Source organism: Papio anubis, chromosome 16 (genome assembly GCF_008728515.1).
Source record: "Papio anubis isolate 15944 chromosome 16, Panubis1.0, whole genome shotgun sequence".
NCBI classification, from domain to species: domain Eukaryota; kingdom Metazoa; phylum Chordata; class Mammalia; order Primates; family Cercopithecidae; genus Papio; species Papio anubis.
In genome coordinates, this window is record NC_044991.1 from 57,485,303 (window position 1) to 57,512,102 (window position 26,800).

At 50.3% G+C, this 26,800-nt stretch overlaps 1 protein-coding gene across 2 annotated transcripts in view; it reads left to right on the forward strand.

Annotated features, from left to right (window-relative positions):
- The window catches only part of RSPO4 (R-spondin 4), a 35,221-nt gene extending 26,402 nt beyond the window's left edge, over window positions 1–8,819 (forward strand). Inside the window, exons 2-4 of one of the 2 annotated variants that reach the window (XM_003904940.4) lie at window positions 848–1,036; window positions 1,671–1,811; window positions 8,490–8,819. In XM_003904940.4, the coding sequence (XP_003904989.2) occupies window positions 848–1,036; window positions 1,671–1,811; window positions 8,490–8,599 (440 nt within the window). In that variant the 3' untranslated portion in view covers window positions 8,600–8,819. Of the gene's footprint in view, window positions 1–847; window positions 1,199–1,670; window positions 1,812–8,489 lie in introns of those variants that run through there. The other variant, XR_001891963.3, reaches the window with a different exon arrangement.
- The last annotated feature ends 17,981 nt before the right edge of the window (window positions 8,820–26,800 follow it).

A 26,800-nucleotide genomic window follows, 5' to 3' on the forward strand; every position in this document is an offset into this window, starting at 1 on the left:
GTTCAGCTTAATCAGCGTCCTGGGGTGATGGTCAGGGTTACAGAGACTCCTTATGAGCCTGGGAAAGGCTCACTTAAGATTCTAGAGCACTTTCCACCTCTTTTTCCCCAGCTTTGGCTCCTGAGTACCAATTCTGGGGCAACAAAAAATTTTCTCCTTAAATACATTTATCCCATTGCTATTCCTGATGATAGTGGGAGCCCTTGCTGATGGTGACAGTGAGAAATGGAGTATTGTTGAGTATTGTTCAGGAATCCAGCAAGAGGGTGAGGGTCTCACCCCACCCCGCTCATGCATGTGCACCCACACACACTCACACTTTACTTTGGTAAAGGTTAAGTTTGCTTGTGAGTAATGGAAAACTCCAAATAACAGTGATTTAAGCAAGGTAGATGTTGATTTCTCTCTCATGTAACAGTCTACACAGGCCGGCTAGGGCTAGTACAGCAGTTCTGCCTTCCTCAGGGACCCAGGTGTTTTTTATCTGATTTTTCCACCGCCTCACAGGACACAGTTTCCACCTCATGATCTAAAATGGCTGCTTGTGCTCCAGTCATTGTTCACATTCCACCCAACAGAAAGGATGAGGGGATGACAAGGGGCACACCCCTGCCCTTTAAGGCAGCTTTCTTGAAGTGGCACATGCTACTTTACCTTACATCTGATGGGCCAGATTTTTGTCACATGACCATATTTAGTTGTAAGGGAAGCTGGGAAATGTAGTCTTTTGTTTGGGTGGCCGTGTGCCCAGTTGCTATCCCAATGAGACCATCTCAGCTGTTCATATATATGGTTTGACCATCTCTCTCTCCCTTTCTCTCTCCTTCTGTCCTGGTCTGGCGGGCAGTGGGCACTGGCCTGGGGGGCAACTGCACGGGCTGTATCATCTGCTCAGAGGAGAATGGCTGTTCCACCTGCCAGCAGAGGCTCTTCCTGTTCATCCGCCGAGAAGGCATCCGCCAGTACGGCAAGTGCCTGCACGACTGTCCCCCTGGCTACTTCGGCATCCGCGGCCAGGAGGTCAACAGGTGCAAAAGTACGTGGCTTCTCCCTTGTTCTATGCTAGTGCTGGGCTCCTAGACACCGCGGGCTTAGATCCCGCCCTCTCATCTCAGCACAGACAGCAGGGAAGTAGATGCATGTTTAAGCCCAGACGCTGAGATACGTGCCTGCGTCCAGGCTGGCTCTGCAGCCTAAGGTAAGTCTGTCCCCTCTCAGCCTTAATTAGCACTAATAGAGCAGGGAACTTCCACTTCTACCCTAGTTTGTAGTGTGGCCTTAGTCATGTAACTCACCTTCTCTGGTCCTAGCCCAAATAGGAAAAGGAGTCCTAATTCCAGGCTCTAATTTTTGCTGTAACTTTGGGCAAATCATCACTATTTCTGATGTGAAAAAAGAAGCAGGGAGTCCTCACTCCAGCCCTGATTTACCGGTGACTTCAAGCAAGTCACTCACTCTCTCTGAGCCTCCCCTCAAATGAGAAAGCGAGTTCTCTTCACATACAGCCCAGTTTGACCTTGGCCAAGTCTGGGCTTCAAAGGAGATACTGAGTCCTGACACAAATGCTACCAAGCCCGGAACTACCCAGAGGCCCTCCCACCTCGGGCAGACCCAGTGGGCCCCATCCTTGGCAATCTCCCTCACCCAGGGTATCCCTGGCTCTGTTACAGAATGTGGGGCCACTTGTGAGAGCTGCTTCAGCCAGGACTTCTGCATCCGGTGCAAGAGGCGATTTTACTTGTACAAGGGGAAGTGTCTGCCCACCTGCCCGCCAGGCACTTTGGCCCACCAGAACACACGGGAGTGCCAGGGTGAGTGACCTCCCTGACCCTGCCCCCCACCTCCCTGGAGTGGGGGCTTGGTGAGAGGTGTTGGGGGCCTGGAAGAAATCCCAGTAGAATGCCATATGGTTAGGGGAGGCCGAGCACCACCGTGTCGGGTACACCAGACACCTACACCTAGTAACTGTGTTACACTAGAGCCAGCGTAACCACCATTACTATGATTACTACTGCAGCCAACACTGGCACCGTTGTTAATGCCAAGGAAATCAGCAGAGTGCAGAAGAAGAGCACTGATTTTTGTTTGTTTCTTTGTTTGCTTGTTTTGTTTGAGATAGGGTCTTGCTCTGTCGCCCAGCTGGAGTGCAGTGGCATGATCATAGCTCACTGCAGCCCCAAACTCCTAGGCTCAGGGAATCCTCCTGCCTCAGCCTCCCGAGTAACTGGGACCACAGGCATGTACCACAACAGCTGGTGATGCGTTTATGTTTTTGCAAAGACAGGCTCTTGTTATGTTGCCCAGGCTGCCCCTGGGACTCAAGCAGTCTTCCCACCTCAGTCTCCCAAAGCACTGGGAGTACAGGTATAAGCCACCACACTGGCTGAGCACTGATTTTGGAAAAGGACGGGCCTGGGGTCCAATCCTAGCTCTAAACCTTACCCTTTAGTGATCTTAAGCAAACCACCTCAGCTCTCTGTCCTTCAGTTTCTCCAAACGTTAAAAAAAAAAAAGACAATAGAACATAGAGCCTACCTCGTGGGGAGGAATTGTTATGAGGATTAAGTGAATTAGTACAATTTAAAGTGCTCAGTACAGCAGCCAGCACACAGTAGGTGCTCAGTACATGTCAGTATCAGTGTTATTACTGCTCTGATTATTTCCTGACAGCTCCTTGTCATACTCCTGCCTGTGAGCCCTCTTCTGTCCCTGCACTAGGCTGCTCCTTGGCATTCTCATCTAAACTGTGCATCTCTGCCCACGCATTCCCTCCGGGCTCACATTCATGGTCATTCCAGCTGCTGATGGCCCCTGACTCCGTGTCTCCAGCCTCCCTGAGCAGCAGACCCTCACCTCCACTGCCCCCTGGGTTCCTTCTTTCCACTCCCACCGCCACCGTCCACCGCCTAACGCTTCCTCTGGGTTTCCTCTGGGTTTCAATAACCAGCTCCCTGATCCCTGGGTGGCCATGCCTGAGATGCAGACATCACTGTTGACTCTTCTCTCTCCCTCACCCTCTATTCAGTCCAGTCTGTTCATTTATTCACTCTGAAAATATCTACTGGAGCATCTGCTATGGCCAGGCACTTTCCTCGGTGCTGGAGACATGTTAGAGAACAAAACAAAGCCTCTGCACTCGTGGACTTGGCATTTCAGTGGAGAGACAGAAGCGACACCCGAGAACAAATGCATAATATTTCGGGTGGCAGGAGGAACTTTGGGGGGAAAAAGAAGCAGCACAAAGCTCCCAAACCCACACCATCCAGCTCATCCCTTTCTCCCCACCCCAGCCCCACCCATTTGTTTCTCTCCTCTGTGCCCCGCTCTTCCTGCCTTCTCACCACCCCCTGCCTATCGCCAGGATTCTGGCCACAGCTCCTGCATGTCTCCTGCCTCAGCTGTCAGTCCCTCCAACCCACTCTCCACTCAACAGCAGAGGGAGTATTTCAAAATGACAGTCTGCTCAATTTCTTTTCCTCCCAGGACCCTTCAGTGGCTCCCACTGCCCTCGGGCGGAGTTCACCCAGGACCTGGGCAATCTGTCCCATCTGCCAGTCTTTCCACCCCCAACATTTTTTTCCTCCTCCATTTGAGCTCATTCTCTGGCCTGCCCAGTTCCGGGCCAAATCATCTTGGGGACTGTGCTGGGGTTATGCCTTCACCCAGAGCACCTCCTGTCCCTCCCTGAGCCTGACTAGGCTCCCCTTCCCTGCCATCCCACCCCCACTTCAAGACCCAGTCCAGGAGTTTCCTCCCCTACAACCCAACCCATGCCGCCTCTGGGCTCCCACAGTGCCTGCGCTTCCCTCATCACGGCGGTGTCCAGATGGTGAATTCCAGGAGGCCTGCAGACCCTGGTCTGTCTTGTCTGCTGCTGCTCCCTCAGCACTCAGAATAGCGCCTAGCACACACTGGGTGCTCAGTCTTTACTTGTCAAACGTGTGCATCTAACAAGGTCTGGGCCCCACTGCGTCTTCAACTTGCTGTGTCTGCTGTGTGAGCCTCTTGCTGCGTTCCCTTAGCAAATCCCTGCTCTAGGCCTCAGTGTCCAGATCTACAAAATAGGAGTATTCACAGCTACTCATATTCTGTGCCTACTTCTCCTGGACTTTTAAAATAATCAAAGTATACACACACACACACACACACACACACATATATATATATGTTATATATATATATGTGTGTGTGTGTGTGTGTGTGTGTGTGTGTGTATTTTAATTACCCCCTATGAAGAACTTTTATGTCCATGGCCTCCTTTTTCCTCCTTCCAAAGTTGATTAAAGACACATGATCAAGTTTAAAACCTGTGTCTGGGTCCTGAGGACTTCCCAGGTGACCTTCCAGCCTCCTCTCCTGTCCCCACTTCCTGAGACTTCACTGCCAACTCATGCTGCCCCATCTCCCAAACATGGTGGGCCAGGCTCCCACGGCTTTACATACTTGCCTGGAATGGGCTTCCTTCTTCTCACCTGATGAGCTCCCCTCTCTCCCTTTCACTCATACATCACCTCCTCCAGGAAGCCTTCCCCTTTAAAGCTAGGCAGTCGGCCACTCTGTCTTCAGGCCCATATTAGTCTGTGCATGCATTAGTTTAGCTCTCATTCCAGGCTCTTATAAATAACTTTTAAATGTCCCCCCTCTGCTCCTAGCAGGTGGAAGTGGTGTCTTCAGTCTTCAGAGAGCTGAACCCCTCAAACCCTGCCCTTATTCTGTGCCTACTGAAGGACCCTCACTGCCGGCTGACCCTGTCTGTCTGTCTGTCCTTTCACTCCACAGGGCAGTGTGAACCGGGTCCCTGGGGCGGCTGGAGCCCCTGCGCGTACAACGGAAAGACCTGCGGCTCAGCTTGGGGCCTGGAGACCCGGGTACGAGAGGCTGGCCGTGCTGGGCATGAGGAGACAACCACCTGCCAGGTGCTTTCTGAGTCAAGGAAATGTCCCATCCAGAGGCCCTGCCCAGGAGGTGAGCCCCAGGACAGGCACATGAGGCTGTGGTGGGAAAGGCCCACAGGGACAGAGTGGACTCAGGACACTGCCCCACAAATAGTACCTATGAGACTGCCTGAAAGGCCACCATTAGCCATGCCATCATGCGGAGTACACATCGTCCTCCCTGGTGTCCTTTCAAAGGAGGACCTTCCCTGCTGGGTTCAGTCCCAAATACATTAGAGAAATTGAGCTGGCCAGGAGTTCCCAACCCTCTCAAACGGAACACCCCCCTTTTAATAAGAAGGATTTGGGAATACCTTCTATACCATTCTTAATGAAGTTCATGGAGAATGTAGCCTACTTGCAAAGGTAAATTTTTTTATCAGTATAGTGCCCTAACTGTAATATAGAGGAGAAAGAAAAGAAATTTCATGAAAGCGCTTGGCCCAACATACCAGCAGACACTTAGGGAAGCATAATCCCAGCGAAGACCGCAGCCATGGTCAGCGCCCCAAGTGCGTGGCCGCATTGCCATCAGAGATGCGATTTCCCAAAAGTGACCAACCGTTAGTAAGGTCCAACCAAATTGATCTCTGATTGACACCACACTCGCAGTGCTCTAGAGTCTTCAGTGAATGCACGTGTTCGAAATCACTTGGCAGTCATGAGTAAAACAGAATTCAGCTCCCAGCAAGCAGACTTTTCAGCTACATGAGGGTGGGGCACGGTGTGAGAGAACTGGATGGAATGGGGGACAACTCGTCTTTGCGGGGGACTGTCCCACACTGCATCCCGATTGCTGTCCACTGAATGCCACAGGAACCCCCTTCACTGTGGCATCCAAGACCACTACACGTATTTCAAAAATGTCTGGGAGCTATTAAGGACCACTGATTTACATAGAAGAGAAGCCACAGGGTGTGTTTGGTAAGATGCGAATGGTGAGTAGTAATTACGCGGAATTGGCAGTGTTGACTGGGCACTGTGCCAAATTCTCTATAATCGTTAACTCATGTAATCTTCACAATGATGCTGTGCGGTAGGTGTTACTAGCATTATCCCCATTTTACAGATGAGGGGACTGAGGCCCAGAGAGGTTGAGTCATTCACCTAAGGGTCACAAAGCCAGGGAGCTGTGGACCTAGAATTCAAACATAACTCGTCATGCAAACAGGAATCTAAAGTCATGATGAAGGATGAGGGACCTGGAGCCAGGCCACCCGGGGCACCCAGGTGGGATGTAGTGGAGCCAGGATTTGAACTCAGGGACACTCCTCTTTCAGAAGGACTTGTGCTGTTTGGGTTGGGAGTGCAGATAGCAGAGATGGGAGCCTTTGGGAGTCATACTGGGCAGGTGAGGATGGAGTGAGGTTGAGATGGAACCAGAGAACCTAAGGGACCCCAGAGCCAGGGAAGCACTCACACAGGAGGCAGACAGTTCTCCTGCACTCATTACCACATCGCACCTCTCATGGCTCCAAGAGCTGGGGGTGAATGGCTGTGGGGGGGTCATGAGGGGAAAACTCTTCCCCCGGATAATAATAATCGCAACAACAGCAAACATTCGTAAAGCACCTACTATGTGCTGGCTGTGCTCAGTGCTGTAAGACGTGACTCTAATCCTTGCAACAACCCCACTGTAGCTCCCTGCATCATCTGGGTCTCGGCTGCAGCGGCTCCTCCTCAGAGAGGCTTCCCATGAGTCCCCCTCCCAGGAGTCATTTTCCATCGTATCACATGGTAGCACTTGCACCCTTCTGAAACGAGCCTGCTCATTCTCGCGTTTGCTTTGTTCAGTGTTTGTTTTCCTTCCTAGAGTGTGATCCCCAGTGAGGGCAAGGGCTTTGTCTGCCTTATTCACAACTGTCTATCTAGTGCCTCTAACAGAGTCTGGCACATAGTTGGTGTCCAGTTAATACTTGTTGGATGAGTGGATGGATGGGTGGGTGGGAGGGTAGATGGCTGAGTGCACAGGTGGCTGAGTGGGTAGGTAGATGGGTGGATAGGAGGGTAGATGGGAGGGTAGATGGGTGGATGAGTAGGTAGGTGGATGATTAGGTGGGTGGGTAGGTAGGTCGGTAGGTGAACAGGTGGATGGATGGGTGATGGGTGGGTGCCTAGGTGGATGGATGGGTCATTGGGTATGGAGGTGGGTATGGAGGTAAGCAGATGAGTTAACAGGTGGACGGCAATTCAGTGGATGGCAATCGGGTAGGTGGGTAAATAAGTGGAGGGATGGGTGGGTGACTGTATGGGCACATGAGCAGCTGTCAGGCAGGCCTAGGGAAGGGGTAGGGACACAAAGCCACTGGCCCCCACACCCCCACATCAGAGCTGGCAGGGTCACTCAGGCAGCACCCACACCCCATCTCCAGATGCAGTCCTACCCGAGGCCTGCAGAGTCAGCTCCGCAGCGCAGAATGGGAGTTGGCTTCAGTGCTCCCCAAGGGCTCAGAGTGGGCATGGGGAGTCCCAAAAGTGGGCAGCCTGGCCTTAGCTCCTTGACTCTGCTCTGTAGAGGAAGGAGCCAGGACTGGAGCCACAGTCCTGACTCTTGGGGAGACAGGTACACAGTTGACACCTAAGGAATAAAACTGCCCTTCCCTTGCCACTAGGCTGGGAGGGTCTCTAGCGGCCTAGCTGCACACCTTCAGAAAGTGACTTGTGGAGCCTCAGGTTCATCGTGTTCAAATGGACACACAGCTCCTTGCGGGGAACTGAAGGGGGCCCAAGCAATGTAGAAGAATGTCCTGGGTGTGGAGACACTTTGTAAAGCAGAAACTTAGGGCTGACCTTGCTCCCAACCATGCTGCGGTCTTCTCACCTGTCAATAACAATGACAAGCAACTGCTCAGAAGAACTCCCCGCGCAGCAGGCAAGGCACAGCCAGAATGGAGGTGGAAGGAATAAAGGAAATAAAGAAGAAGAAGAAAGGAAAGGTAGACTGGCACAGAAAAATGATAGAAGGGTGGAGAGAAAGAGGACAATTGTAGAAGACGGGACTGGGTGCGGCTCAGACCCTGCCTGCCTCTCCCGGCTGTTGTGAGTTTCATATACATAAAGTGCTTGGGGCTGTGACCTGCATACGGTGAGCATTTGCTAAATGCTCAAGTATTGTTGCCACAGTGTTATGGAGAAGTTGGTGCAGGGACACAGATGAAAGGTGCCCAGTGTCCAGCACAGAGCCTGGTTGGCTATGGAAGGAGTGTGCCGGGGAAAGCCATGGGACTCCCATGAGGCCACCCTACGTGCTGACTGGGGGGCCCCAGGTGAACCTGCAGGCCTGGCCAAGTCAGATCTCCAGCACAAAAGGGCCCTGAGCAAGTTAGTGGCCCTCAGCACTCCCTGAAGAACTAGAGAGATAGGTTCAGTTTGGGGTAACTTAGCCCGCGGTCCAAACTCTCAACAGGAGGGACTGCAAGGTCAGTGCCTAAATGTTCTTCTGAGCCTCGTTGTTGAGGAGTGAGTGGGGCACCCTTGTCTTTGAGGACTGAGGAGGCTCCCAGGACCTAACTGGCCCTGCAGCCTTGGTCACCAGGCCCTGTGCTCTCGTTGCAGAGAGGAGCTCCGGCCAGAAGAAGGGCAGGAAGGACCGGCGCCCACGCAAGGACAGGAAGCTGGACGGCAGGCTGGACGTGAGGCCGCGCCAGCCCAGCCTGCAGCCCTGACCGCCGGCTCTCTCGGCTCTCTGGTCCTAGTCCTCGGCTCCTGCACACCTCCTCCTGCTCCTCCTCCTCTCCTCTTACCCTTCCTCCTCCGTCTCCTCCATTTGTCCTCTCTTTCTTTCCACCCTTCTATCATTTTTCTGTCAATCTACCTTCCCTTTCTTTTTCTTTTTTATTTACTTTATTTCTTCCACCTGCATTCTCCTCTCCTTTCTCCCTCCCTCCTTCCCTTCTTTCCTCTTCTTTCTCACTTATCTTTTATCTTTCTTTTTCTTCCTGTGTTTCTTCCTGTCCTCCACCACGTTCTTCTCTCTCTCCCTCCTCTTCTCTCCCTCTCACACACACTTTAAGAGGGACCATGAGCCTGTGCCCTCCCCTGCAGCTCTCTCTAACTACAACTTAAAGAAAGCAAACATCTTTTCCCAGGACTTTCCCTGACCCCATCTTTGCAGAGAAAGGGTTTCCAGAGGGCAAAGCTGGGGCACAGCAAGGGTGAGTCCTGAGGGCCTTGCTTCTGCTCTGGGGGAGGCTCCAGGACCCTGAGCTGTGAGCACCTGGTTCTCTGGACAGTTTCCACAGCCCTCAGCCACCAGCCCCCCCGAGGAACTGGCTGGGCAAGGCTCCAGGGCTTCCAGAGGCCTGGCCTGGACACTTCCCCCAGCTGGCCATGGGGGCCACGACCTGGCCTCTGGCTGGGCTGCCAGCCCTGGGCCAGCCAGGTCATCCTCTGCACGCTGCCTGCCACCCTCATCAGCACTCCCCCACAGGCATCCCTCTCATGGGTCCCATGCCCCTTTCTCCTAAGCTGGATCAGGTGAACTGTCACTGCTGGGGGATCCACCTGCCCAGCCCAGAAGAGGCCATTGAAATGGAAAGGAAAGCTGAGATTATCCAGCAGCTCCGTTCCCCACTTCAGCACCTCCTGCCCATATGGGGAAATAGGCCTGAGAAGGAAGGGGCTTGCCCAGGGTCACACAGGAAGCCTTCAGGCTCTGCTTCTACTTGACGGCTCTGCTCAGCACATTCACAGCCGAGAGGAGACTTTGGAGGTCATTTGAGGGGGGAATATAGGAAATTGTGGGTTGGGAGCAAGGCAAAAACCGCACACTCACCCATACCCACCACCACCACTGCACTCGCCCACACCCACCACCGCACTCGCCCGCACCCATCACCAGTGACTTGAGCATCTGTGCTTCACTGTGATGCCCCTCGCCCTAGTCAGGAACGAGGCTGGGAGGAGTCTCCAGGTCAGACCCAGCTTGGAAGCAAGTCTGTCCTCCCTGCCTGTCCCTCTGCCATCATAACACCCCCTTCCTGCTCTGCTGCCCGGAATCTTCAGAAAGGGGATTTGTATTTGCTGTGACTGGCTGGCCTGAACACATAGGGCTCTGTGGCTGGGACAGGAATGGGCAGGAGAAGCCAGAGTCGGAGCTCCAAGGGGCCCAGGAGTGGCCTGGGGAAGGAAGGTGGTCAGCAGGCTGGGGGAGAGGCTCTAGGTGGCTAAATATTACATCCCCTACCCCAAGAGAGCACCCACCCTCAGACCTGCCCTCCACCTGGCAGCTGGGGAGCCCCTGGCTGACCCTCCCCAGGCCCACCCTCTCTGTGACTTCCCTCCTCTCACCTCCCTGAGAACAGTTAGAGCCCCTCCTTCGCCTGGCCAGGCCACCGGCTTCTCTTCTGCAACAGTTTGTGCCTCTGAAATGCTCTGTTGTTATTGTTTCAAGACCCTAACATTTTTTTTAAATTTTTTTAATAAAGGGAAAAGAAATTTGCAAATGCTTCTTGAGCATCAAGAGAGTGTTGCAAAACCATGATACTGATGAGTTTGGAGTAGCAGAATTTAAAACATGTGCAGTGGTTTTTGCAGGAATGCTTGGGGCTGAGAGGGGTCAGGGTGTATTGGGGATGGGGTGGGGTTTCAGCTTGGGGGGAGCTGACAAAAGAGGACGGGCCCTTAGCCCCTCCAGGCCACTCTCAAGAAGCAGGTTCAGCCAGAGGCAGAAGAGGGTAACACCTCGAGCCCCAGAACCTCGCAGTCTCACGAGCCACATGTCTCAGGGACCAGGGGCACCTAGGAGGTTGACAGTCCCACGGGGCCATCTAAACACCCTGGGCTGCTAGTGAGAGTGACCTTGGCATTGGGAGGCACAGTTGGGAGCTCCAGCCTGTCACCAGCTATCTGGTAGGGTCTAGGTCAAGTCACTTCCACTTCCCGGGCCTCAGTTTCCCCATGTGTTGAAGAGGAAGCATGACTAGATTGAATCTGTTGCCAAAATCTGGAAGACCCAGCAACAGCATCCCCTGGAGAGCTTTTTGGAAATTCAAATTTTAGGGCCCTCCCCCAGATCTATTCACTGCGAACACGTTTAGGAGCAAACATTCATTCAAGGACAAGCTGAGGGGAGAAGTGGCTCTCAGATGACTTCCAGCTCAGAGAGCTGAGTCTAGATTTGTGCCTGCAATTCTGATTCTGACCTCAAGGCTCAACGATCTGATGCTATAGAGTTTAGTGTGTATGTGTGTGTGTGTGTGTATGTATATGTATTTTTTAATTTTTATTTTTATTTTGAGGCAGGATCTTGGTCTGTCACCCAGGTTGGAGTGCAGTGGTGCAATCACAACTCACTGTAGCCTCAAACTCCTGGCCTCAAGCAAGCCTCCTGCGTCAGCCTCCCAAGTAGCTGGGACTACAGGCATACACCACCACACTCAGCTAATTTTTAATTTTTTTGTAGAGATGGGGTCTCGATATGTTGCCCAGGCTGGTTTTGAACTCCTGGCCTCAAATGATCTTCCCACCTCAGCCTCCCAAAGTGCTGGGGTTACAGGCATGAGCCACCATGTCCAGCCCATATATAAATAAATATACACACACACACACACACACACACACACATACATACATACACTATATAGTGTTTCCTGTTAAGATTCCAATTGTACGATGCTGAGCATTCTAATTTTCACAATTCTAAAAGACCAGGATAAGAGTGGAAGTTTCCAGTCCTGCAATCCCCTGGCCATGTTCTTTCCCCTCGGGGGGCCTGGTCCTCTGTCCTTAGCTGGGGGCTGTGGTGGTTTTTTAATATTTTCAGATTACAAGATGAAATATCTTCAGGGCCCAAGCCCCTCCTATAACCTTTCCATCTTAGACAGTCCCTGTCCCCCAGCTCCAATTCTTTCAAATCCCAGCCTCTCCCACGTTCTCTGGAGGATTGAGGCACCTCTCTGGGAAGGAAACCCTGCTGTCAGGTGGGCGTCATCCACTCCCTTCTTACAAGCCAAGCTTGGAGAAGTTCACAGAGAAGCTCAGAAACAGGGTGGAGTCACACAGCCAAAGAAAGGCATTCTGGGCAGAGCCCAGGGGGAGGTTCTGCTGCTATGGACCTTCCGGATGCTATGCCAGCGGGAGAGAACAACCCCTTGGCCAGAGATGAGGAATCCCTGCTGGGTTCTTCCTGTCACCGCTTCCAACTGGGCCACACTAGGGCCCTCTCTGCAGATCCCCCCACCTGCTCACTCCATCCTCATCCTTGCCTGACCCCTCACCCCAGCCCTGCATGTCATTCCCACATTCTGCCACTGGACGGCGCCAATCAATCAGGAACAGGTCGCAGCCAGGCTTGTAAAGGAGCGCATTTCTGAAAGGGGGACTTGTTGCTGTTCTCTCCTAGCAGGACTGGAGCAGGGTGGAGGGCAGCGGAGGGCGGGGGACAGGCTGCCTCAGACCGAAGGACTGACTGCCTCAGGCTGAAGGACAATAGTTGCAATGAGGACTTCAGCTGAATTGCCTTCTCAGCTGTGTAGAGAGTGTCAGACTCACAGGTCCCTGTCTCAGGCCCTTCCTTGCACAGAAGGGAAATTTGACTCAGAGGATGACCCAAGCCCAGCATCCCCGAGTGAGTCACCGCAACATGACCTCCTGCCCAGACATCTGGCCCAGGTGACCTGTGGAGATTACACCTCTCCATTTTCACTTGGAAGAAAATTTCTTTTTTCTGTCTTTTTTTTTTTTTTTTAAGATAGATAATAGCTTTGTCGCCCAGACGAGGTCAGTGACATGATCCTGGCTCACTGCAGCCTCGATCTCCAGGGATCAGGTGATCCTCCCACCTCAGCCTCCCGAGTAACTGGGACTACAGATGCACACCACAACACCCAGCTATTTTTAAAATTATTTGTAGAGACAGAGTCTTGCTATGTTGCTTAGACTGGTCTTGAACTCCTGGGCTCAAGCGATCCTCCTGCTTCAGCCTCCCAAAGTACTGGGATGACAGGTGTGAGCCACCACACCCAGCCCAGAGGAATATTTCAAGCCATCCTATGTGGACCTTCTAACTCAGGAAATGTGCATTCTTATAATATAAATAATAATAATGATGAGGATGAGGATGATGACATCATCTTATATTTATGGAGCACCTATTATGCACCAAACATTGCTAAGTATTTCAGGTGCAGTATCTACTTTCCTTTGCTTTTCTCTCCTCAGCATAAATCATGACTACCATTTTTCTACCAATTCCTCTTACTAACCTCGCATTTCCCACCTATCTCCTGCCACCTTCACAGCTACATTGCCAGCTAACTTCTAGGAGGAAAAACAGGCTCAAGTTCAAGTCATTCGAAATCCATCAGTCTCACCCATTCATTCATTCAGTGAATATGCATCAAGTGCCTACTGTGTGCCTGGTACTGTGCTGGGTGCTGGTGATAAAGACCCTGCCTTGTCCTCCAAGCATTCAATCTGCAGACAGTCAATCCCAACAATGTGATAAGACCTTCCATGAGTTCAGGATCTAGCATGTTCCATCTAAGGCATACAGGGGTTAGGGAGCTCCTCCTCCAGGACCAGATAGCCGAGCTGAGAACTAAAGAGTGCGAGGTGTTAATGAGATGGGTAGGGAGGGGGAGCAAACAGCACTTGCAAAATTCTGGAGAAGCTACTGATTGGGGCGCTAGCCCTGGAATTTCTAAGTCTCCTAAACTGTCAGACTTGGAACATGTGGACTCAGCCCGGGGTCTGATGGCTCCCATTCAGCCCCCCACGACTCCCATAGCCATAGCCAACCTACCATCCCCAAGGTGGAATGGATCCTGCAGCCAGACTTGCAGCCGAAGAAGCCTTCACATAAGTGGATCTTCTAGTCCTTGCTGTCCTACCGCCCCCCCCCCCCCCCCCACTGCAGAATCCTCCCAGCCACAGAGCTCTCCCATCTAAGGCCCAGCAGAGATAAGCTGCCCACCTTATCCTGTCTGAACTCCTGATCCTCAGAACCCAGGAACATGATAAAATGGTTGTTTGTTTATGCCTCTGAGGTTGGGGAGGTTGTTTCATGCAATGGACAGCTGGAATGGGGTTTACGGTGGTACCTCTCTCCTAGAGTGGGAGGCAGGGAAGTGAGATGGGTAAGAGCAGAAAGAAGATCACAAGTCCCGTCGCCACCAATGACCAGCTATGAGCCTTTAGGCGAGATCCTGTATCTTTCTCTGTGCCTCAGTTTTCTCATCTTTAAAGGAGGATAAGAAAAGTACCCCTCGTGGTGTCACTGTGAGGTTTAAATATATGAATACATGAGAAAGCCTTCATAATAAGGTCTCAATAAAAGTTCTTAAGATGATTATATCTCTTTCATTTCTTCATTCAACAAACATTTCCTAAGCACTAACTCTGAGCCAGGAACTGTGCCAGGCATTTCACATTAAAAACTTAAATTCATCCTCCTCAGAGCCATCTGAAGTGGGTTCTATTATTCTTTCCACTTTTTACAGAAGGGGAATCTGAGGCTCAGAAAGTAAGTAGTGCAATGGGAACTCAAAAACCTTGCCCTCCACCAGGCGACCACTCCATGAGCAGGCCTCCACGGGTACACGTGCCACTCAGGCCGAGAAGATGAGCGTCAAGGGGAATCAGCGTGTCCAGAGTGGCACTGCCATGTCATCAGCTCAACACTGTCCCCGTGTGGCAAAAATGCTTCATCAGAAAAGGAACTCCAAACAGTCACTCACCCTTACTCAAATTAGATGACAATAAGCCACACAGAGCTACCATTTTCCACCTATCTGATTGGCTAAGAGGCAAAAAGAAAAAAAAATACAAAAGAAAGAAAAACAAAGAAAATGAAACCACAGGGCCTTGGCTGGGTGGGGATAAGCTGCCACCCTCCCCTACCTTCCTCAGGAGAGTGTGACTTGACCCAATCTCTACAGAAGGTGAGTCGACATCTATTCAGATCACAGTGCACATGTCCCCTGTCCCAGCAATCCACTTCCAGGGATTTATCCTCCAATTAGCCTGGCCCACGTGCAGCAGAACAGGTGTACCTGCTTACACCTGTTCCCTGCAGTCCTGTGCATGATCACAAAACGCTGGAAACATCCTAAATATCTAGAGGAGAGGCATTGTGACGCAATCTCATGGCACTCAGTGCAACACCGCATGGCCGAGAAGCACCATGAGGAAAGATTTGACACAATGACGGGGCATCCCTGAGATGAATTGTTAAGTGAAAAAAGTAAGTTGCAGAACAGTGTGCATAGTTAGCCCCCACGTGGAGGGAAGGGAAAGAGTGAAAACACACATGTGTGTATGATTCATGAATTCACAACACCTACAGGTGACAAAACACTCTAGAAACCAGTAACAGTGATGGCTCCGGGTGGGGAGAGGTTAGACTGGGTGGAAAGAAAGGAGACTTACCTTTCTCTTTGGTTCCTTTTGAATTTTTAGCCATGGGAATATATTACCAAGTCAAGAAAAATTAAAATGAAATACTTAGGAGACATTTTGAAAACTGATCTTTAAATATTCTTAATAAGGATTTTAAATGGCTTTGATGTAAATTCCAAAATGAGGCATTTTTCAGAGAGTGCCTTGGAGAGACATCCTTTAGCTTAAGAAGTGAGCCTCCACCTTTAACGCCTGGGTGTGGTGCCCCAGCTGCCTGCCAAAGAGTGAGGGTCCAGCCCTGGAGTGAGGCCCTGCACACTGTCCCACAATCTGCTTCCTCCTGTCCACACAGGTCCCGCCCATCTCCACCTGCTGTGCAGGTCTAGTATTAAACTTCTGCTAAGACATGGTCCACACAGACTCAGGGGTGGTCCGTGCCTATGCTCACTGGGGTCCCTCGGTCCACCCCAAAGTGGAGAAGACAGAGTCCCCCAGCAAGTCACACCGACCTGGGTGTGTATCCAAGCTCTGTGTGCAGCTGGCGGCTTGACTTTGGACGAGTCACTAACCCACTGAGCCTCCCTTTCTGAAGCTGCAAAGGAGACAGAAGCAATAACTCCCCTTCCCAGGGATGGTAGAGGATGAAATGATATAAGGCATGTAAAGCCCTGGCACACAGTAGGGCTAAGTAATGCTCAAGCTCAATATCCTAACTCCATTCATTCTTTCATTTGCTCATCAATCCCCTTGACTCCCAATGGAATCTGTCCTTCAGCCTAGACACTCGTTCTCCAGGAGACCTTATCCACCATCTCTTCCCCAGTTGGAAGTTGCTCTTCCTCCTGTGACCCCATCTCCCTCCTGTGATCCCATCTGCCTCCTGTGATCCTATCTCCCCCATGTGACTCCCTCCCTTCCCTCCTCCGACGCTCCGGCAGATACCTTGGACCATGGCCAATCTCTATTTAGTCTAAGTCCTATCACTGTATAGGCCACAAGAGGACAGCACTGCCCAAGAAGCAGAAAGAGCCAGGCCGGAATTCAAGGCTGGAGAGAATACACACACCGCTCACAGCTGGGCAGCCCTACTGTGCACCGGACACCTTGCTGCGTGCCAGGCACCTGGCTGAGTACTCTGCATGCCTTCGCTCATCGGAGCCTTGAGGATTCACCATGAGAAAGGCACTACTATCGCCACCCTTCCATCATCCCCCATTTTATCTGCTTTATCGTATTTATTTTTTCACTTGGACTTTGGGTGCCAAGACCGGGGTTAAACATTCTCATTGATTCTGCAAACTGCGTGTTGCACAATTGGATTGAATTGGATTTTGCTCTTGATGTTCTGCCCTTTCCCCTCCCCCTCCCACCCAAGCGTCTGCTCCTGTGAGTCTGTTCTCTGGGCTTGAATACGTGTGAATCCTTTAACGCGTGTAGGGATGTTCCGTAGTTTGTGAGGTTTTTTTCATTCATAGAAATGGGCCGGGTACGGTGGCTCATGCTTGTAATCCCAGCACTTTGAAGGGCTGAGGTGGGTGGATCACCTGAGGTCAGGAGTTAAAGATCAGCCATGCCAACATGGCGAAACCCCGTTTCTACTAAAAATACAAACGTTAGCCGGGCATGGTGGTGCATGCCTGTAATCCCAGCTACTCGGGAGGTTGAGGCAGGAGAATCGCTTGAACCCAGGAGGCAGAAGCTGCAGTGAGCCAAGATTGTGCTACTGCACTCCAGCCTGGGCGACAAAGTGAAACTCTGTCTCAAAAAAAAAAAAAAAAAAAAATTCACATAAATGATCTTGTGCTATAGATTTCCCCATCTTCAATTTTTTTCTCCCATGCACCTGGTGTTTTTTATTTTTACTTCTTGGTTTTCTTTTTTAATCTGGTGGTTTTTATTCATTTTTAAATTTATTTTTATTTATTTATTTATTTTTAGATGGAGTCTTACTCTGTCGCCCAGGCTGGAGTGCAGTGCTGTGATCTTGGCTCACCGAAGCCTCAGTCTCCCAGATTCAAGCAGTTCTCCTGCCTCAGCCTCCCCAGTAGCTGGATAACAGGTGCACACCACAACACCTAGCTAATTTTTGTATTTTTAGTAGAAATTGGGTCTCATCATGCTGGCCAGGTTGGTCTTGAACTCCTGACCTCAAATGATCCATTTGCCTCGGCCTCCCAAAGTGCTGGGATCATAGGCATGAGCCACTGCACCTGGCCCTCATCTGGTATTTTTTAGGGGCCCCTGCAGTTTGCTTTTCCAGGCATTGACATGGATTCTCATCTACTGCTCACATCCTCAAACACCATCACAGTGATCTATGACCTCGAATGGGCTCCTTCTGGAACTGCAGGAGAAGTTCTCTGGGGTATACACCCAGGAGGAAAATGCCTGGGTCATCAGATACGCTCTTTCTGAGGCTCCTAGGTACTAAACCAGTCCAAACACCCAGCAGCAGAACATGGAATTCCCATGGCCCACATCCTCATGAATACTTGGAAGTTCCTGACTCTACTATTTGCTAATCCAGGAAATGGAGGTAAAGGGTGTGCCTCACTGCTATTTAGCTCTTGTTTCTCTGACTACTACTGAGGTTGGGCATCTATTTGCACGCTTTTTTGCCTCATTTTACAGGTGAGGCGACTGAGGCTCAGGGCCCTAGGTCATAGGAGGTGGAGCCAAGGGCACAGCCAGGTCTGTGAGAGGCTGAGACTCTGCTCCGAGCCCTCACATTGGGGCGCCTCCTCCACATCAACAGTGATGCATTCATCATCCAACAGTTCATGTATGATTGATGGCACCATCATGATCTTAGGGGACTGTGGTTGGGGTCAATGGCTTTGAAAAAACAGAAGAAATTCCTGCCCATTAATCCAATGACAAGCAAGAGGAGCCATTTGGGAGGCTGGACCTCACTGTTGGGTGGGGCAGGGCAAGTATTGGGGCATCAAGAGGGATCTGGGGATGGCCAAGCCCACCAATCAGGTTGGGTGGACACAAAGGAGGAAGCAGGAGCCACCAGAGCACCTGGCACTTGGCAGACAATCTATAGTTGTGGAATGAATGAAAGAAGGAAGGAAGGAGGCCGGGTGTGGTGGCTCACGCCTGTAATCCCAGCACTTTGGGAGGCCAAGGCGGGTGGATCACAAGGTCAGGAGTCCAAGCCCAGCCTGGTCTAGATGGTGAAACCCTGTCTGTACTAAAAATACAAAAATTAGCCAAGTGCAGTGGTGGGCACCTGTAATCCCAGCTACTCAGGAGGCTGAGGCAGGAGAATTGCTTGAACTCGGGGGCAGAGTTTGAAATGAGCCACAATAGAGCCACTGCACTCCAGCCTGGGTGACAGAGTGAGACTCTGTCTAAAAATAAATAAATAAGAAGAAGAAAGGAAGGAGTGCATTGAGGGTGCTCCCTCTGTCGAAGGCACAGTTCACTCCTGAGGCAGCCCAACAGAGAAGGGAGCACTTCACAGAAGAGTCAACTGAGGCACAGGGATTCAATCTCTTGCTTGAGGCCACACAGCTTAGGGTGGGAGGGTTTTAGGCTGCACATAGTATCAGTTTCTCATACTTTCTGTACTGCACTAAGAGGGCCTCCTGTCCCAAATAGCTCCCTGTCACCCCATATCCCTGCCCCACTACCAGTGTGGTTCCCTTTCTTCAGACCAAGACACCATCGCATCTTGAGCCCTGTGGCCACTTGCAAAGTCCCCCTGTCCATCTTGCGTGCCTTCCCTTTCTCCTCCCCCAATGACGCAGCCTTTTGAGTCTGGCTTCTTTCATTCCACACAATGCATTTGAGATGTGTCTGTATTTTGCATGTATCAATAATTCATTCCCTTGTATTGCTGAATAGTAGTCCATTGTTTAGTCATTCACCTGTTGGTGGACAGTTGATACGGTTCGGCTCTGTGTCCTCACTCAAACCTCATCTCAAATTGTAATCCCCATAATTCCCACATGTTGAGGGTGGTACCTGGCAGGAGGTGATTGGATTATGGAGGCAGTTTCCTCCATGCTATTCTCATGATAGTGAGCGAGTTCTCACAATATCTGATGCTTTTCCCCTTCGCCTCCTTCACAGGCTCTTTCACCTGCTGCCATGTAAGACGTGCCTGCTTCCCCTGCTTCCCCCTTCCGCCATGATTGTGAGCTTCCTGAGGCCTCCCCAGCCACGCAGAGCTGTCAGTCAATTAAACCTCTTTACTTTATAAATCAGCCAATCTCAAGTAGTATCTTTATAGACTAATACAACAGTTATTTCCAGTTTTTGGTGATTATGAGAAAAGCTGCTATAATATTTGCATATAGGTTTTTTTTTTTAAAAGCACAAATTTCTGTTTCATTACTCTTTGTACTTAAGAGTAAGACAGCTGGGTCATTTTGTAAGAAATTGCCAAACTGTTTTTCTAAGTTCCAGTTGTTAGATACCCTCTCCAGGTATTATCAGTTGTTTTTCATGTTAGCCATTCTAACAGGTATGTAGTGGTAGCCCACTGTGGTTTTAATATGTTTCCCTGATGACCAATAACATTGAGTATCTTTTCATGTGTGTATTTGCCATCAATATCTGTTTTTGGGTGAAATGTCTTTTTAAACCTTTTGCCCATTTGTTATTGGATTATTTGTTCTTATTATTGAGTTGTGAAAGCACTGAATATATATTCTGGATATAAGTCTTATATCAGATATGACTTTTACAAATATCTTCACCTAATCTGTGGCTTGTCTTTTCATTTTCTTAATAGCATCATTTGAAGAGCAGAAGTTTTGAATTTTGATTAAGTCAAATTTATCTTATTTTCTTTTATTGTTTATGCTTTTTGTGTCGTACCTAAAAAAATCTTTGCCTAACTCAAGGTCACAAAAATTTCCCTTCTATGTTGCTGTCTGGAAGTTTTACTGTTTTAGGTTTTACACTTAGATTTATGGTAGATTTCAAGTTAATTCTTGTGTATGGTAGGGAGTGGAAATTGATTTTTTTCTAAACATATGGATGTAAAATGCAATTTCACTTCTAGAAAGTTATTCTACATATATTCTCCCACAAATGTACAGAATGGGTATGTATTGTAACCTTCATTTAAAGAGCAAAATGTTGGAAACAGCCCGTGCTCATCTCTTGAAGACTGGGTAAGGGGCTCTTCCCCCTTTGCTGCTTCACACACTCTCTTGCCTGCTGCTATGCAAGACTTGCCTGCTTCCCTTTCTGCCGTGATTGTAGATTTCCTGAGGTCTCCCCACTTATGAGGAACTGTGAGTCAATTAAAAGTCTTTCCTTTATAAATTACCCATCCCTGCAATTGGCGCATCTATGCAATGGTGAACCGTGAAGACACAGAGCTGGCATCCAGCCGGCAGCCATATACAACTGTAGGGGTATCCACTGCTTGGGTCCATCCCGATTAGCCAGACATCCAAAAAAAAAAACAAAATGAAGCACTTTATGGAGTGACATAGGAAGATCTCTAAAGGGTATTGTTAAAGTAACAAAAGGACAGCGTGAAATAATGTGTGTGAAGTTTGTCATCATTGGGTAAAAAATTCCTATGTATGCATACAGTATCTCTGGGCAGATTCTCAAGAAATTGGTGACAGGGATTTTGCCTCGGGGAAGAGACCCGAACAGCCCCACCAGTCTGGAGGGCAGGGTTGGGAGACAGGCTTACTTTTACCTATGACCCCTTTTGTACCTTTGAAATTTTATGCTATGGATATGTACTATACATTCAGATAGTAAATACAAAAAGAAAATAAAACCAAAGAAGCCTTACTTTCCTGGGGCTTCCTGGTCCTCCTTCATGTTTCTTCTTAGCTATCATAGGACACAGCAGCTCTGCCAAGCCAGCTTGATAGACAATGCTTGTTTCTCAGATGGGGAAACTGAGGCTCTGAGCTGGGCTGACATTCCCAAGGTCACCTGGCCTGAACCCAGCTACCGCAGGTATCCCCCAGGGCCAGGGGGTTGAGAACCAGGGAAGAGGCCCTCAGTCCCGCCTCTCAGGGACTCAGAGGGAGTCATTTAAGCCACCACTCAGAGCCAAGTCCATCTGGAAGCTATCGCCACCCCAACCCTGGGCTGTGGAGGAGGGGAGGGCGGGGACCCCCGACTGTGAGTGCATCTGTTCCTCATCAAGGCTCATGCTCTGGACTGAGCGCCAGCCTTGGAAATCCCATTTCCCATCCAGGCCAGGCCACCCTCATACCAGCCACCCTCCCGACTGGGACCCGAACAACCCCACCATGCATGCAGAGAAACAGCCCAGAGAGCTGCAGGCGGCAGTGGGTTTCTAGTTCCAGTTGGCAAGTTCCTTTACCTCTCAAAGCTCCAGGTTCCCTGAAGCTCTCTGCACACTCAGTACAGCCTCCAATGAGCAACATCTGATATCTCCCAACATCCCTCCTAGTCTCTTTATTATTATGCTGGCTGGAGGTGCCCAAATAATACCAACAGCTAATGTGCCCGGCACCCTTTCCAGCACTAAGCATATATCAACTTATCTGAACTTTACAGCAGCCATCTGGGCTACGTGCTCTTACTAGCTTGGCTTTTCTGATGACCCAGCTTTTATGCTCAGAGATATCAAGTAATTTATCCAAAGTCACACAGCCAGCAGGGAACGCAGCCAGGATTTGAACCAGGGCACAATGCTGCAAAGCCGTCACTGCAAAGCACTCCTCCATGCACCCAAACCTCTTCCTCGTCGATCGCTGATTCTTGCGGGTGCCTGTGATGATGTCCACTGACATGAGGATAAACACTGATCTCAGCCAGAGTTGACCAATTGAAAGACAAGCATCTACTGCACGACTGTGAGAGGAGTCTCGACCCTCTGGCCACCTGGAACTGATCGGAACAAGAAAACAAGAGAGGCAAGGAGGCTGGGGACTGCCAGGATGGAAGAGAGAGGGCAACAGGCATCCTCCCACATGGGGGCTGGAGTCTAGAATAGCCTGTGGGAGAGGTGGGGATTGACAGGACCCCACATATAAGGAGCACATGCTGCCCGTCAGTCTCATGTCCAGAAACATGCCTTAGAGAAACGTGCCCTGTGCGCAAAGAGACACTGAGAAGGACTTTCCCTGAAGCCCTGTTAGAAGGAATCTGGCTGCAGCCCAGCTGTCCGTCAGAGGCAGTTGGCTGTACTGACAGTGGCCCAGCCACACAGTGGAAAACGATGCAGCAATGACAAAGCTTGATATAGGGCTCACTCATTGTGCCAACAGGGCTCCGTCCAGAACCCACTGTGCAGCGGACAAAAGAAGCTACAGAGCAGTGTCCACAGTGCAGCCATGGGTGGGAGCAGAGCCATGAGTGAATGGACGGGACACAACCTAACTCTTTGCCTTATATCCTTCTAGAACTTTTTTCACAGAATTAATCATTGCGGTATCAAAAGAAGAAAGAGAACAGGCATGCCATGCCGTGCCTGGCACATGATAGGGGCTCCGTGTTTTGAGTCTCTGCTGACTGTTTGGTGCTGGGTACAGCTGTGAAGAGGGATGTCACGGTCCTCATTTCTGGACTGTGCCTCCCCAGGCCTGACTGAGAGCAACTTTGAGGGAAGTGGCAGGAGAGGTGCAGGGAAGCTGGGGCAAGGGAACAGTGGGAGTCTGGGGGTTGAAGTCTTACCGTGGATTCACTGAGTGTTTACGATGGCTCAGGCGCCATTCTAAGTAGGATGTCTTCCAATATCAGCCCCTTTTACAGATGGAGAAACTGAAACCCAGAGGACTTAACTCATAAATAGTAAATAGCAAAATCAGGCTGCAACCCCAAGCCGTCTGACATCAAAGCCCACACTCCTAATCACTATTTCCATCCAGCCCTGAGGAGTGGCCAATGGACTGCCCACCTCACCTTCCACCCACAAACCTCCTGCCCAGTCTGAATGCTGGCCTGGGGGCCTGAAGACCGACTGGTGACCCACTTGTGCTTCTGCTCCTCCGTCACTTCCAATGTGGGATGACAGCAGCCAGCAGAGGGTGGCCACTCAGCCAAGGGGGCCGGGAGTGATTAGGGCCAACCCAAGTCTTCCGGACAGAGGCACCTTCTACATTTTCATCAACCAGAGCATAGAAAGACCAGCTCAAGTTGCTGTTCTCCAGTAGGACTGGGCTGGACTGGAGTAGAGAAAAGGGCATCCCATCAGGAAAGGGGAGAGAAGTGGTGTGGGGACGGGGCAGGAGCTAGGATGAGATAGGGAGGCAGGAGGAATGCAGAGGGCCCCTGGGTCCTGAAGACCAGTCCTCCTGGAAGCAGCAGATAGGCCTGGGGTTTCGTCTCCTTCCTGCCTGCTTCCTCCTCTCTCCAGGCTTTCAAAAATATCTACCCTAGTAGACATGTAGGCTCAGGGACTATTTCAGGTCCTGTCTTCTCCTACTGATGGAAACTTTCTTTTTCAGGGGAGTAAAACTGGGGTCCCTGCAGAAAGGTATCTGGGTGAGGAGCACTGGAAGGCTAGAGCAGAGAGGGCCTGGGTGCATCCCACGGAGGGAGGTCCAGTCCCATTTCCCACCCCCACTCCAGGCAGAACATCGGTGGGGGAGATGAACGCTGATCCCCAACACTGACAGGGAGGTGACCAGATGGGAAGCAACCAAAGGGACCTCAGAACTGTAAACCAGAAGGGACCTCAGAACTGTAAACCAAAAATAAAATTCAGCCCCCTAACTGACTGAATGGACCCCCCTCTCAGCCAAGGGGACCCAACAAACCCTGAAAATCTAGTTCAGGCCATGATGGAAAGTGGGGATCAGGCTTGCCTCATACCCTCCTCCCTTAGGAATTCAGGCACAGTTGACCAACATTAACATGAAAACAGAGAACTTGGCAGGTGGTGGTGGCTCATGCCTGGAAGGCCAAGACAGGCGGATCAGACTCACGGGCTCCTGTGAGTCTGTTCTCTGGGCTTGAATATGTGTGAATCTTTGTAAGGCGTGTAGGGATGTTCTGTAGTTTGTGAGGTTTTTTCATTCATAGAAATGGGCTGGGCATGGTGGCTCACGCTTTTAATCCCAGCACTTTGAGGGGCTGAGGCGGGTGGATCACCTGAGGTCGGGAGTTCGAGACCAGCCTGGCCAACATGGTGAAACCCCATCTCTACTAAAAATACAAAAATTAGCCAGGTGTGGTGGCGGGTACCTGTAATCCCAGCTACTCAGGAGGCTGGGGCAGGAAAATCACTGAAACCCAGAAGGAAGAAGCTGCATAGAGCCGAGATCCACCACTGTACTCCAGCCTGGGAGACACAGCAAGACTCTGTCTCAAAAAAAAAAAAAAAAAAAAAAAAAAAAAAAGAGAGAGAGAGAGAGAAAGAGCTTAAGACTGACAAAGCAGACTCTTTGTAGCAATAATATACCAAATTCCTCATACAGCATCACACAACAGATAGCAGGACCTGAAAGACATTGACGTATTTTATCCCAACATATATTTCTTTGACATATTTTTGAAATGACCCTGCAAATCTGTCTCTTGTGGAGAAAATCTTCATCCTGTAGAGAATCCTTTTCCCTTTCCAGGTCTTTTCCTGATGCAGGAGAGATTAAGGAAGAGTCTGGGACCTTTACCTCTATTCTCTCTGAAGCCTGCTACCTGCAGACTTCATTTGCACAATAAGAACTTTGGTCTCCAAAACCCCTTATCTCAACGCAGACATTCCTTTCAATTGATTCCAGGTCTTTAGATAAAAACTCTTTCAACTAATTGCCGATCAGAAAATCTTTGAATTCACCTATAACCTGGAAGCCGCCCCCTTTTCAAGTTGTCGCGCCTTTCCCAACAAAACCAATGTACACCCTACATGGATTGACTGATGTCTGCCTGTAACTTCTGTATCCATAAAATGTATGAAATCAAGCTAGAACCTGACCACCTTGGGCACATGTTCTCAGGACCTCTTTGGGCTGTGTCACAAGTCTTGATCACTTATATTTGGCTTAGAATATACCTCTTTAAACAGGGTCTCTCTCTGTCCCCCAGGCTGTAGTGCAGTGGCGCAATCACAGCTCACTACAGCCTCAACCTCCCTGGGCTCAAGTAAGGACTACAGGTATGTGCCACCATACCTGGCTAATTTTTGTATTTTTTTGTAGAGATCAGGTTTCACTGTGTTGCCCAGGCTGGTCTTGAACCCCTGGGCGATCCTCTAACCTCTGCCTCCCAAGGTGCTGAGATGACAGGCATGAGCCACCAATCTGCATTTTGAATACTAATAGCAACACTGGCAATAGCAATAGAATGGCAAAACAACAGTAATGATGGTAATTCCCAGCAGCCACTGAGACCAGGCAGTGTGCATTTAATCTTCACCATAAGCCTGGAACTGGGCCATCCTCATTTCACGGGTGAGGAAACCGAGGTACAGGGATGCTGAATAATTTGCCTAAGGACAGACAGCTGGAATATGGTGGCACCAGACCAGCTCCCTCCTCAAACAGAGGAGGAAAGGGAAGCCCAGAGCGGAGCAATGGTCAGCTCCAGGTCACACAACGAGTGAGAGGCCAGGCAGGGGCTGTGAGAGCGCTGACTCTCAGGGTCGGAGGCCTCCTCACAAGACTGTCTCCCCTCCTCCTTGGAATACCTTCCTTGCACCCCCCAGAGCTGGCATCCAGATGAGTCTTTTCAGAGGATCCTCTACCCCTCCCACCATTGCCCACCAAAACTTGCCACTTGTCCCAGCCCGCTCGCTCTGCAGCCTCATCCCTCCCCTCCCCGTCCTCACTCCACTCCAGCCGCACTGCTCTCCTTTCTGTTCCTGAACATGACAAGCTCCTTCCAGCCTCAGGGCCTTAGCACTTGCACTTTGCCCTTGCTGTTCCCTCTGCCAGGAACAACCTGCCCCAGATCTTCACGTGGCTCGTTCGTTTGCTGCAATGCTTTCAGCTCCGTGTCAGAGAGGTTTCCTCCGACCTCGAGATGCCCAGCACCACCTCCTCCCTTCACCCACCGCAGCATCCTGACCTCCTGTCTTCATGTCACTCATCCTTCACCAAACTCCTTTTGAATATTTACTTGTCTGTGTGTTTATTGCCCATTTTCTCCTGCTAGAGTCACAGCCCCTGGAGGTCCAGATTTCTATCTACTTTGTTCACTGCTGTGTCCTCAGCCTATGAATAATGCTGGACATATAATGGAATAAAGCTCCAAGCCCTGATGAAAGGCTGTGCTGGAAGGAAGCTGAGCTCAAGAACATGCCCTTTGGAGAATGTCCTCCGACGCATCATGGGCCTCTGTATTCTTGTCTGTAAAATGGGACTGACATCAGTAGTGCCTTGATTGCTGGGCCATGGCAAGGATTAAATGAGATCAGGCCTAGAAAGCAACCAGCTCGCAGCTGGTGAGTGGTAAGTGCTCTTGAATATTGGCAGAGTCTCCTATTATTACTGCTGTTATTATTGTTATTAATCTCTTACCCTGCCTACAGGCTTGATGTGATCCTGATCATGGGCTGCTCTCTGGGGGTCAAGGCGGGAGGATTGAAAGACAATCTGGCTCCAACACCACAGTGTGGCTGCCGTTGGCTCTTC